The sequence below is a fragment of the Lathamus discolor genome, chromosome 4, assembly GCF_037157495.1.
Source record: "Lathamus discolor isolate bLatDis1 chromosome 4, bLatDis1.hap1, whole genome shotgun sequence".
NCBI classification, from domain to species: domain Eukaryota; kingdom Metazoa; phylum Chordata; class Aves; order Psittaciformes; family Psittacidae; genus Lathamus; species Lathamus discolor.
Window position 1 is genome coordinate 120418961 of NC_088887.1, and position 12959 is coordinate 120431919.

Genomic DNA, 12959 nt, shown 5'->3' on the forward strand with positions numbered 1-12959 from the left:
CCGCGGCGGCTCCTACCTGCTGCGGGAGGTACCGCGTAAGGTAGGTGCGGGTCGGCAGCGCAGCGCCCCGGCGGTGGCGGGGAGCGGGCAGTGCGGCGGAGGCACCGAGGAGCAGGAAAAGCCGCAGCATGGCCGTGACGATGAGCAACGACCGCCCGCCCGCCCCGCGGCTTTATACCGGCCCCACTGCCCCCGCCCGGGGGCTGCCCGGAGCCGGGGCCGGGAGGGAAGGGGGAAGCGGCGGGCGCTAGGACCCAGTGCAGGGGGAGAGGCGGTGCCACGCATGCGCCCAGGCCGCTATGTGCCCTCCCCCAATGGGCGGGGTTATCCACCCACACGTGGAGAGGGTGGGCACTAAGGAGCGGGGCTTTTCGATTGGTTACGGAGTTGAGGGGAGCTCGCGCGCGCTTTTCGCGGTTGGCTGCGGCGTCCCGCAAGGAAACAGCGATTGGCTGCTGGAAGCACGTGATTCATTCCGTCGATAGGCGGTATTTCCGCGTTCGGGGCTCGCTTCGGAGTCGGGATCGCGTTGGAGCCGGGCCGGGAGCCGGGGCCGGGGCCGCACGGTCTCGGTAGCACCTCTCGGGGTCTCGATCCCGGGCACCGAGGGGAGGTGGCGCGGGGGCTGCCCTTTCCCTTGCCCGAAGCACAGCGCTTCACCGCTTCACCGCTTCACCGCTTCCCCTCAGCGCAGGCCGGCGGCCGGGAGGCGGAGGCTCGGCTCGGTGTCGAGGATAGCAGCGCTGGAAGAGGCGCGTCGGTAAGAACGGTAATGCCGGAGCGGCCGGGGGGTTTCTGGGGTGTTGAGCACAGCTCACAGCACCACTTACGGGGGGGGAGTCGGGTGAAGCCGGGGAGCTCCTCCCGGTTCCCCGGCACCGTGCCCGGGCTCGCCGCTCGCTGTCGGCTGCGGGGGGCGTCTCGGGGATGGAGTGGGAGAAGGCTGAGGGGAAAATTGTGATGTGAGAGCGATTGACGGCTCGTGTGCGGCTTGTTCGGCTTGTCTTGGGGAGTGTTCAAGGCAGCGCAGTCACTAGAGGGCACCAGGCACTGACAGAAACCTTAGTGAGACCTCAGGGCACTTGAATCACGGAATGGTTTGTGTTGGAAGAGATCTCAAAGCTCACCCAGTTCCAACCCCTGCCACCATCAAGGACACTTTCCACTAGAGCAGGGTGCTGTCTTCTTTGTAGCCACCCTTTAACTACTGGAACATGGTCGAAGCAAGATGCAATGTGTGCTCCAGAGAGCTGAACGGAGGGGCTGAGCCTGTGGCTGCCTGCCACAATCTTCATAGGACCCCAGACTGGTTTGGGTTGGAAGGGAACTTAAAGCTCATCCAGACCCAAACCCCTGCCACGACCAGGGACACCTTCCACTAGAGCAGGCTGCTCCAAGCCCCTGTGTCCAACCTGTCCTTGAGCACTGCCAGGGATGGGGCAGCCACAGCTTCTCTGGGCACCCTGTGCCAGCGCCTCAGCACCCTCACAGGGAAGAGCTTCTGCCTAAGAGCTCATCTCAGTCTCCCCTCGGGCAGGTTAAAGCCATTCCCCTTGGCCTGTCCCTACAGGCCCTTGTCCAAAGCCCCTCTCCAGGTTTCCTGCAGCCCCTTTAGGCACTGGAGCTGCTCTAAGGTCTCCCCTTAAGGAGTCTTCTCTTGTCCAGGCTGAGCCAGCCCAGCTCTGTCAGCCTGGCTCCAGAGCAGAGCTGCTCCAGCGCTCGCAGCATCTCCATGGCCTCCTCTGGATTTGCTCAACATTCTGGTGTCCTCAACATAAAAAGGACATGGAACTGCTGGAACAAGTCCAGAGGAGGGCCACGAGGATGATCAGGGGACAGGAGCACCTCCCGTATGAAGACAGGCTGAGGAAGTTGGGGCTGTTCATCCTGGAGAAGAGAAGGCTGCGTGGAGACCTCAGAGCAGCCTTCCAGTATCTGAAGGGGGCCTATAGGGATGCTGGGGAGGGACTCTTCATCAGGGACTGCAGTGACAGGACAAGGGGTAACGGGTTAAAACTTAAACAGGGGAAGTTTAGATTGGATATAAGGAGGAAGTTCTTTACTGTGAGGGTGGTGAGACACTGGAATGGGTTTCCCAGGGAGGTTGTGAGTGCTCCATCCCTGGCAGTGTTCAAGGCCAGGTTGGACAGAGCCTTGTGTGGGATGGTTTAGTGTGAGGTGTCCCTGCCTGTGGCAGGGGGTTGGAACTGGATGATCTTGAGGTCCTTTCCAACCCTAACTATTCTATGATTCTATGCTCCAACAGCTCCACGTCCTTCTTATGTTGGAAGCCCCAGAGCTGAACACAGGACTGGAGCTGGGATCTCACGAGGTCTGGAATGACAAGAGAACTGTGAAAAGCTTTTGCAAATAAAGGCTTTTAAGGTTTCCTTCAATTCAGCTGCAGAGTACGATTTGGTCTTTTAATTTGTGAGTCTATGGTTTGAGATATTTTAGGGTATTTTTGTCTACATGTTTCTAGTATCTGCTGAGAAAAAAAAGTCAACTTTCTAAAATAAGAGATGTTTCCTGAAACTTGATATTTTGGATGGTGTGCTAAGAATAGAGGCAAGCTAATTCTGCAGAAGAGCAACATTGAATAAAAAATAACTAATTCCTATTTATTTAAACATTTATTTTATCCTTTATTTGTCAGATCCATACAGCTCTTTTGTTGAAATTGATGGTAAACACAGTAGAGCTGTGCCTTTGGCTCAGAGGGCATGAATATTGTTGCTGTTGCAAGCCCTTTTGAGATCTTTTCTGGGCATCCTCTCTTTTTAAAATCATTGCCAACCGTATCCTGGGCTGCATCAAGAGGAGCGTGACCAGCAGGTCGAAGGAGGTGATCCTGCCCCTCTACTCTGCTCTTGTGAGACCTCACCTGGAGCATTGTGTGCAGTTCTGGTGTCCTCAACATAAAAAGGACATGGAACTGTTGGAACAAGTCCAGAGGAGGCCACGAGGATAATCAGGAGACTGGAGCACCTCCTGCATGAAGACAGGCTGAGGAAGTTGGGGCTGTTCAGCCTGGAGAAGAGAAGGCTGAGTGGCAACCTCAGAGCAGCCTTCCAGTACCTGAAGCTTATAAGGATGCTGGGGAGGGACTCTTCATTAGGGTTTGTAGTGATAGGACAAGGGGTAACCGGTTAAAACTTAAACAGGGGACATTCAGATTGGATATAATGAAGAAGTTCTTCCTGTGAGGGTGCTGAGGCGCTGGCACAGGGTGCCCAGAGAAGCTGTGGCTGCCTCATCCCTGGCAGTGTTCAAGGCCAGGCTGGACGGGGCTTGGAGCAAGCTGCTCTAGTGGAAGGTGTCCCTGCCTGTGGCCGGGGGTTGGAACTGGGTGATCTTCATGCCCTTTTCAACCCAAACCAGTCTGGGATTCTATGTTAATTACAAGTGTAGAATAATTTCAGTTTTTAACCCCATGTTGTGACTTCGGTCTAAATTAAGGAAAAAATTAGAGACTGATTTGGTGCAGTGCTGTGCTCAGGTTCCAGTAAAGGTTCCCTAAATACCACTGGGAATTTGCATGACTTGTTTGCAGAGGTGTTTAAATATCGTGAATGCTTTCTGCTTATTACCTATCTTCTCTTCTATTTTTCTTTCTTCTTAAAGGATTAACAAAAGGTAATAGTATCTGTTACCTCAATTGGGCTACCATTGCAAACAGATCATCATTTCCTGAGGGCTGCCTTTCAGAATGTTCAAACAGACCAAATAAAAGCAGTAAATATGAACAGTTCATAAAAAGAGAAGTCTTTGAACCATTTTGACTTGTTTCAGGTGATGCTGTAGCACATGAATAGTGTGAGAGGACTCTTGGCTGCCTCTGTAATTTCCATCCAGAACTCCTGCTTCTTCTATCCTGCCTGTCGAAACTGCTTTTGTAGGCTGATACTGGATTCTAGGAGGTACGTCCTGTTTTGGGGGATCATGAACTGTAAGAGGCCTTGGGAATATCTGTTAGCTGAGCACAAGTTATAACAAATCAGTGTATATCCAGCCATCATAGAAATAAGTGCTAATTTCAGATATTTATGTTACTTATCACTATTCAGATCTTTGTATTCCAGTAGCAGCTCGGAGGCTGTTACAGATCAAGAGTTCTATTGTGTTCAGTGCCACACAATATTAAGGCACAGTTTAGATGATTTCTGTTGACAGCTTCCAAGTGCATCTCCTGCAGTCCTTCCAGTTCTCCACTGCTGTTGCCAGTTGGAAAGCATTGACAGAAAGCCCCTCCAAATCACATCCTAATTTCTTTCGTATTTCTTCTCATTCTAGATGTGCAATTCATCAGGTAGTTCTGCATGACTCTTTCACTTGCTGTGTGTCCAGAACTCTGATCACTGTCCTTTTTAATCCCACTGTTAGGTGAAATCTGTGACACACAGGAGAACAATACATGTCAGCACTAAATGGGAGGAGCTGCCTTTGTAAAGCAACAATCTCTGTCATTTCAAATGCTGAAGTAAAAGATAACAGTGCTGTTTCCCGACGATTTTTTAGATCTAGGTATTACACTAAAGCTGCAGGAAATAAAAGCCCAAACCAGAATGAAATGGGGATGTGGGGAATTCAAAATCACTTCCCAACAGGTCATTCAAATCCCACTGTCTCTCTCCAGCTTCACAGTTGTCCAGCATTTAATACATCAGTGAAAGAAGCCAAAGGGCTTCTGACATGATACAGCCAACCTGTGGTAAGATTAATGCCTCAGGGAGTAAAGAATAAGAAATAATAATATAGTTTGTAATGGAATGTTTGATACATTATAGTAGTAATACTTACAGCTGCAGAGAAGTTCTTACCTCAGCAGCGATTAACATAAGCTCATGTGTTCAATCTTTTTTATCCTCTTACCGTGTTTTGCCAGGTTTAACTGTCCAAAATGTGGCTGCACAGGTGAAGTTAAAGATGCAAGCTACAGATACAGATTGTCCCTAAAGATTGCTGACACTAATGATTTGTTTGACATCACCGTGTTTGGAAGTTGCTTAGATCAATTCTTTGGGGTCACCGCAGAAAATCTGCAGAGGTAAGGAAGTGGATTGTTTCCATCTATAGAGCTGCTGCTTTTTCTTCAGCCTAAAAAAATAGAGATGAGCCTGGATGGTGGAGAGACGAGCTAAAAGGGAGAAGCTGCTAAAATGCTCCCTTCCAGCATTTCCTTGGTACCCATCACCTTGAGAAAATGCTGAAGCTTGAATTCATGTGGGAATCTTGACATTTTGAGGTGGATTACTTCTACATTAGTGAAAGAGATCCTTCACTATTGAAGGTAGCTGGTTACCTGCTAAGTGAGCTTCACAAGATGATTGGACTTCTTTCTTGTGTCCTTCTGCCTTTGAGATGGTTGAGATTCCTTTGTCGATTGTCACATTTTGAAGTCAGTTCGCTTTTCCAGAGATTTAGGCTTATTTTTTCCCTCAAGATTTCAAAGGAATCTTAAGGTAAAGATGGAGCCTTGGGGTTTTTTGGTTTGGATTTGGTTTTTCACAGTTTGGATTTTAAAAACAATAATGATATTACTTCAGTGTGCCAGAGTAGCCTTTAGAAATGAGGAATTTCTAAGAAAACTCTGTTAGTCCTCAGAGCCCAACCACCCACATGATAAGCTTCAGACTTTCTGATTTGTGAAACTGCTAGGACAGGATCTTCAGCTCCATCCACTGCTTCTTTCTCTGTTCTGTTATTTTCCAGTGTCTGGTGTTATCACTGGGTCAGAGGTGATCACTTTAAATCCCACATTAGCAGCATGAAGAGCATACACATGGCAGGCATTCTACATTGGTACACTACTATCAGCTCTGAAAACCAGAGTCATTTGTGTGTCTGAGTACGGACACCGCTGTAAAGGTACAAGCAGGAGGGCTGTGTAAGCCGTAGCAGCATGTTGACAGCATTGTACAGTCATAGTGTTGATATACAGTCATAGTGTTGGTAGGAAATCACAGCCACACAGGGAACACCTGAAAGTCAGGTGTATATTAAACCTATCCATAGTGGTTGTTTTGCTTTCTTCTATTTCACAAGTTAACTAAACAATCCACTTTATAGCTTTCTGGTTTCCTGTTTTCATTCCATGGTTAGCTTAAGCTACCACAGTATCTTCTCTTTAGCATGTGTCCTACCTATACTACAGCTAAAATGCTATGTCAGGCTTCCTCTGTTGGTCCAATACTTCTATATGTTTTTACTCCAGGTATATTCAAGACTTCAATCAGCTGTCAGGAGAAACAAACACAGATGCATCTCAAGCAGTGTTGGTTCAAGCAGTGGAAACCTGTTTCATTGGAAAAAGATTTATATTTGGAGTGAAGGTAACTTCTAATCCATATTATTACTCTCTTATAATGAGTTTTTTTCATTAGCCTGTAGCCAGTTTGGGGCGCAGACTGAGTTATTAAAGCATCATGTACAATATCTTTTGGCAGTTTGAGAAAACTTAGGGCTAGGACATGGGGAGGATTCTGCTCCTCTTCCCCCAGACTCCTGTGTTATTTTAAATGAGTCACATCCAAAGTGATCTTGAATGGCAGTAGTCAGCTTGACAGCTTGTCAGGGCTGCTTTTCAGAGAGCCTGAGCAGTGCCAGCTCCTGTAACAGCTTGGAGTCTGTAAAAAACCATGTACAGTTCAAGCAAGAAACAGACTGTCTTTTCAAGCACTGCCCTACCTTTCCCACGCTGCTTAGTTTCCTGGTGTCTGGAATGTAAGGACAAACACATCCCCTTGCAGCATTTTGATGTTTTGTGATTTCAAGAGCGTGTTTTCAACTGTTGATAAAGTACAGATCTTCAACATAGGTTTCTGTGGCTCTTTTATGTGTTTAACAGACTTTGAAATATTAGTTCTTAGTAATATTTCCATGGAAACAGTCTTCTAAGTTCTCTTCAAGTGGTGCTTGTGTGAGTCATTCGTATTATGAAGTCTTTGAACTAAACCCCTACCTGGCAGGTGCTTTTCCTTTCCCATAGGTATCATGAGGTTTATATCTGAGCTGAGGTTTTTACAGCCTCTTAAGTAATGGAAGCTGGAGGACTCCATGGATTAACTTTATTTAACTGGAACCATTCACTAAGTCTCTAGGTCTGGTGCCTTTACAACTATAATCCTGCATATCAACAGCCTTGTGGCTGCTCCTGCACACACAAGGACTGAACACACATTCAAAGACCATTTACTCCTCCTTTGGCTGTAGGCATTTCTGGGCAGCTCTGTTTAGCTGTGCATATGCTTGCACTCTCCCGGGTAAAAGTGACAACTGACATACTTACCTAGAAAGGTATTGTCCTTGTTTAAGAGCTTTCAGCCTCAACCTTTGCCTGGACTCAGGAGATAGGAGGGTTGCTGAGTTTGAAGATGGCTGTATTTTGGCCTCTGGCATTGCCAGAACTTGAGGAAGAGATGAAAAAGGGTTCATCCACTCCTCAAAACATTAGAAAATTCCCTTTGCTTTTAATGCGATTAAAACATTCTTCTGTGTGGAGAGAAACAGGTTCTATAAAGAATTGCAGCTGAAGCTCCTGTGACATGCTACTCTCCAAATGAATCTGAGAAGATCATAGAATCCCAGACTGGTTCGGGTTGGAAGGGAACTTAAAGCTCATCCAATTCCAACCCCCTGCCACGGGCAGGGACACCTTCCACTAGAGCAGCTTGCTCCAAGCGCCTGTGTCCAACCTGGCCTTGAGCACTGCCAGGGATGGGGCAGCCACAGCTTCTCTGGGCACCCTGTGCCAGCGCCTCAGCACCCTCACAGGGAAGAGCTTCTGCCTAAGAGCTCATCTCAGTCTCCCCTCTGTCAGGTTAAAGCCATTCCCCTTGTTCTGTCTTTACAGGCCCTTGTCCAAAGCCCCTCTCCAGGTTTCTTGTAGCCCCTTTAGGCACTGGCGCTGCTCTAAGGTCCCCCCTTAAGGAGCCTTCTCTTCTCCAGGCTGATGAACAAGTCCAGCTCTTGTAAAAGAAAAGCACTGGGCTTAGACAGCTGGCCATTTGCACAGCACTGCACTGGAGGCAGCCCTGAAACACCCAATGCCCTACAGTGAGGAAGACATTTTCAGTGAAATTCTCAGATTTCTTGATTGTTTTTCCATGTTTTCCAAAACTCTGTGTAATTGCAGCAAGCACAGAACCTCTCACTGTGATGCTCTTTATAGCCCTTGCCAGTGCTTATTTCCCAGGGAGTACTGCTTTGTGTGACAGCCTGTTTTGTATTCTCTTCCCTGCAGATCCTGACAAAAATTAGGCCTAAATTTAAGCCTGGCTTAAAAGATGTGTCATTTTTTATCCTTCTTTTTCTATCCCAAAATACTGTACTAAGACTTTTGTCTTTCCCTCCGCTCCCAGGGTTGGGCAAGGGAAGATGGAGGCCATTCTGCTGCCAGCAGCATCTTGCAGAACTGCTCCAGAATTAATAGAAGTACAAAAACCCTTACAGCTTGCCAGCTCTTCCTGCCAAACGCTGCTGTTACTGGCTTTACTGTTATCAGCTACTTCCATCGGCTCCTACAGTCAGCAAAACTCAGGAGCTGTAGTAACAGCTCAGATTTACCTGGCACATCAGCAGCTGCAGCAGATGAACCTGTCAGTGAGCTCAGCAGCTTGTCTAGCCTGAGCAGAAACTCCTGCTCTGTTCAGTCTAGTGGCAGAGAAAGTCCTTTAAGGTCCTGGCAGGAGTCCTTGAGTCTGACTTCATCTGTTGCTTGGGTAACAGCGGAAGACTTTCCCACTCTGGAAGTGGGAAAGCTGGTGAGTGAACAGCATGAACAAGAGGGGAGGTCTGTCCCTGCAGAATCCTGCAGTGTGAGCCTCAACAATCTAACTCTCTGGGATTCACCGTTTTGCAGCTCTGCTGTGAAGGAAGGGGATAAAGAGGAGCATAATGAGTTGAGTTCACAGCCTAGTCAGAGTGACAGTATCTCTGCAACTGATGAATTAGAGAGAATATCATCTTCAGAGACTGGGTGTTCACATGGAAACGGTTCCAGGTTGTTACAACATCCCTTGGAATCTGGGGTACAAAGCACTTACCCAAAGACTGATGGTAGAAATTATTCTTGCCCAGAAAAATCCCACAACCCCCTTTTATACAAGAAAGATGCCTCAGCTTCTAGGCATGTAAATGTGACTGGAGTGTCTCAGATGGACTCTATGCTGTGGGATGAGCTCGCGTTCTCAGAAAGCCTGAATGAATTCTTAGCCAGAATAGAAGAAGGCGAAAGCATCATAACATCACCCAACCCGAATGCAGGCAAACATCCTGAAAGGAGCAGGTTGGGTGCAAATCTGAACGGATCATGTCTCAGGCAAACCCTTGTAGCTGCTGATTTGCCTGAAGCAAATGTCTCCAGGAAGGTCTTGCCACCAGCAGACCGTGATAGTTGGGAGAATGTATTGTTTGCTTGTCTTCAGTCACATGCACATCCTCGGAGTGATGAGGTGGCACAACGTGAGTCTTCCTCTAGTGTTTTATCTGACGAGGAATCTTGCTTTATACCTAACCCGCATCTACCTATTCTGTCACAATCCTTGCCAGTTACACCAGAGCCTTCTGTTTCTGAGAGCAGATACATGCAGTCCAAAGCAGCAGATACTGACATTTCAAAGTCATCTTGCTCTTTTGTTAATCACTGTGCTGCTAAACGTGGAGAAATCTGTTTAAAGAGGAGTGAGGCAGCTCCCTGTGTGCGTTCTGTGCACGGCAGCTGCTTAGCTGGTTGGGAAAATAAAGAAAACTCTTCTTCTACACCAAGACAAAGACCAGATCTTACACTCACAGGGACATGGGATTCCGATGCAGCAACTCCCAGCAATACAAGAAGGATTTATGAAAGAGAATTAAAGCCATTGACAGAAGTGTCAGAAAACACCTTCAAAAGTGTTAATAGGAGAGAGACACTGTGGAACAGTATCTTCCCCGAAGGCAGCTATGATGCTTCTGCTGATCTCTTTGATGCAAGTGCAAGAGAAAAGAAATCATGTAATTCTTTAATAAAGGGAGATGATACTTTGACAGACAAGGTTACAGCTCCTGAATTAGTGCTTTGTGCTGGAGATGTTCCCTGTAACACTTCAAAATGGAGCTCATCTCAACACAGGTTCCCTCTTGCTTTTAGGAAGCACAGTACACCAGTAACATCCTCCTTTTGCGATGCACAGTGCAATTCAGTCAGCGCTCAAGACTTTGTTCCTTATTCACAGTCCACACCTATGGCAAAACCTCTCCAGAAGCTGTGGCCTGTTGGGGAAAGAAGCTCTTTTGTTGCTCTCTTCACGCCTACAAATCCCAGGAAGATCCATTCCAAATGCAAGCGATCTAGGTCTGCCTTTCAGAACACTCTGCTGCAGCAGCTTACTGGCAGGTTAGTGAAACGTGAAAGGCCAAGTAATAGTGAAGACAAGGAAAGTAATAGCTCTGTGTCACCGCAGTTCCTTAACAGCCAGCTGCCTGCCAGCTGTGAGGAGTGGATCTCTCCTGCAAACAAAAGGTTGAAGCCATCTGCATCTTTACAGTTAAAAGCAGTTGGGCTGGCTCCTGACGTGCAAGTGAGCTGTGGGTACACTGACAGGAACCCTGCTTCTGAGAGCAAAAACAGTGAGAATGATGCGTGCTTCCAAAACGAGAGACTAAACCCTGGGAACACAGCCTGGATTCTAACAACTCCTGTATCTGCCGGTGTCACCAAGGCCTTGTTCTTCAATGAAACTTGTTCCCCTTCAGAAGACAAGACTCTCCTCTCAAGTGCGAGTTACTCAGGGCGGGTATCTGGAGGGGCTGCTGGCTGGTCTCCGGAGTTGTTCTTCCAAGCACAATCCCCTTTTTCCCATAATCCAAAACACTAAAAAGAAGATATATTTATGCTGTGTTCTTTTAAATTATTCATAAAACTTTTGGGAAGGAGCCAGAAGAAGAAAAACTATTTAATAATTGTTTATACACCTATTGGCATATGTCTTCCTAAGATGAGTTGTGTTTATTTGCTGATCTTTTTACCACAGAGATAGGGGGGGAAAACAGAAATTGCCATTACGATTTCACTGTAAATGAACTTAGAGTGTGCAATAAAGACTTTTGTAAATGGGTATTTAATAGCTGTCATTATATCGAGTACAGGCAGGTGAAGTGTTGTAGTGTGCAGTGTTGTCTTTTCATCATGAGAAGAGCCCTGGAATCTGTGTCCACTCCACATTCTCACCTGACGACTCTGCACGGAACAGTTTCCTCAATGAATATCAAATACCATATGGGAGCTTGGTATTTGAGCCCACTCTGGCAGCATTGAGCTGGATGGAGAGGACCATCCTGAGAGGCTGGTAGCAGCTCTCATCTTTCCTGGAGGCTTTGTCAAGTTCGAGTGGCTTTGTCAAGTGGTGCATTCCTGACACCGTCTTTCCTTTTCCTTGCTTTGGCATCTTCCAAATCCTCCACCCAGAACAGCTCTATTTGGGATCACTGAACAGAGAAATCTTGGAGCTGTGGCTGTTGAAGAAGGTGCTGCAGAAGCATGTGGGGACCTGATGGCACAGGATCTCATCAGCCTGAAAATGCTGGCTTGGAGGACCAGAAGCAGGCCTCAAATTCATAGAGTCATATAGAGTCATTGTACAATGGTTTGGGTTGGAAGGGACCTTAAAGCTCATCCAGTTCCAACCCCTATGCCTGTGCTTACAATGCTATGCCTGGTCAGAAGATGTTATTGATTGCACATAAAATCCTACTCGATGAATCTGTTAGGGAAGAAATGTAGCCTGCCTGGAAATGGTAAATGTATGCTTACAGTTTAAGTTGAAGAAATAAAGGGGAAGACAGCATTACTCATACCCAAATCACTGAGCACAGGGAAAAGCAATATTGAAAAGGTTTTAAGACATCAGTGCTCAAACACATACAACATTAAACTAGTTGTTTCTACTACAGCCTCCCAGATAATACGAGACTGCAGCATCAGGGGCTCTTTAAGCACTCCCTTGTGATGAACTGGACGAGCACTCACTTTATCATGGGGGTTAGAGCTGGTCCAAGTGGTACCCGGAGACTTGCTGCAGCTAGCACTGAACTGCTGCCAGAGCCTCTACATCATAGACCTGACAGCATCTTGACATGAAATGTTTTGTCCAGCATGAGTGATTCTATTAGGCAGGCAATTCATCTGCACTCTATGGTAAGCGATAGCTCTGGCGCAAGCTGATGTGATTGTAATTATAAGCTTGCACAAAAAGAATAAAGCTCAGCATGTTTCATTCTGAAGGTAATAAAGCTCCTGAAAACACACACTGGGTTTGCGGCTGATTCCCTGCGCATAGAAAGCCATAAATCAAGACTAGGTTTTAAATTAGGACTGTCTGTATGACACCACTGAAAACAATGCCAGGCAGTCAGAGCTTGCTTTGTGCAAGGGGACTGCACACATAGCGAGACCAAAAAGCACTGTTGTGTGACAGCTCACAATGATACCTTCTGGGCAGAGCTCCTCAAGTGCTCTGTGGGAAGACTTTGCACGAGATGATGGAGGAGAGGCAGTAGCTTGCCTGGGGTTTGCTCCTGTAGTCTCTTACTCTTCTATTTCTTCCCCTGGGCACTTTGTTCCCTTCTTGCAGGGAGCCTTTGTGCTCTTACAGTCCTTTTACGAAGGATTTACAGGCCGTGCCCTTGCTGCTACACCTACCGAACAAGAAGGTTCATGTCCCACTGGTTACATGCTCCTTGCAAGGAAGAGCTGCCACTCTTCCCCTGCCTTTCCCTGGGAATAGCTTGGTCTGGCTTCTCCAGCCATCACTCCCGGCAGCTCGCTCCATCCCTGCTCTCTTTCAGTAAATTCCCAAGCTGTCTGACCTTTAAGGATGTTTTCTTCCCTCCCCTTTATCCAGTTCCTACCTAGGAGCATGCAGGGACTTTTTCCTCTCCAAACACCTCTCTGTGTTCTCACTGACTCCAGTCGCCAGCTT

General features: G+C 47.3%; 2 protein-coding genes across 3 annotated transcripts in view; one reads left to right on the forward strand and one right to left on the reverse strand.

Annotated features, from left to right (window-relative positions):
- The window catches only part of PRCP (prolylcarboxypeptidase), a 30767-nt gene extending 30478 nt beyond the window's left edge, over nt 1-289 (reverse strand). Inside the window, exon 1 of the mRNA XM_065678806.1 lies at nt 17-289. Coding sequence (XP_065534878.1) covers nt 17-130 — 114 coding nt within the window. The 5' untranslated portion in view covers nt 131-289. The remainder of the gene's footprint in view (nt 1-16) is intronic.
- Nucleotides 290-515: 226 nt separating this feature from the next.
- DDIAS (DNA damage induced apoptosis suppressor) lies at nt 516-12285 on the forward strand. 2 transcript variants are annotated; one of them, XM_065678804.1, is made up of 5 exons: nt 516-769; nt 3793-3920; nt 4886-5047; nt 6215-6332; nt 8361-12285. In XM_065678804.1, exons 2-5 carry the CDS (start codon nt 3808-3810, stop codon nt 10854-10856), a joined length of 2889 nt encoding a protein of 962 aa, XP_065534876.1. In that variant the 5' UTR covers nt 516-769; nt 3793-3807; the 3' UTR covers nt 10857-12285. The 2 variants fall into 2 exon arrangements, with proteins under 2 accessions (XP_065534876.1, XP_065534877.1); XM_065678805.1 differs by having other exon boundaries at nt 516-760.
- The last annotated feature ends 674 nt before the right edge of the window (nt 12286-12959 follow it).

What these genes read in the sequence shown, in the direction of transcription:
- DDIAS (XM_065678804.1), top strand. Translation starts at nt 3,808, where the DNA reads ATGAATAGTGTGAGAGGACTCTTGGCTGCCTCTGTAATTTCCATCCAG. An exon ending in CTGATACTGGATTCTAGGAG is followed by an intron (nt 3,921 to 4,885) that starts GTACGTCCTGTT and finishes GTGTTTTGCCAG; the next exon opens with GTTTAACTGTCCAAAATGTG. An exon ending in GATTTATATTTGGAGTGAAG is followed by an intron (nt 6,333 to 8,360) that starts GTAACTTCTAAT and finishes CTCCGCTCCCAG; the next exon opens with GGTTGGGCAAGGGAAGATGG.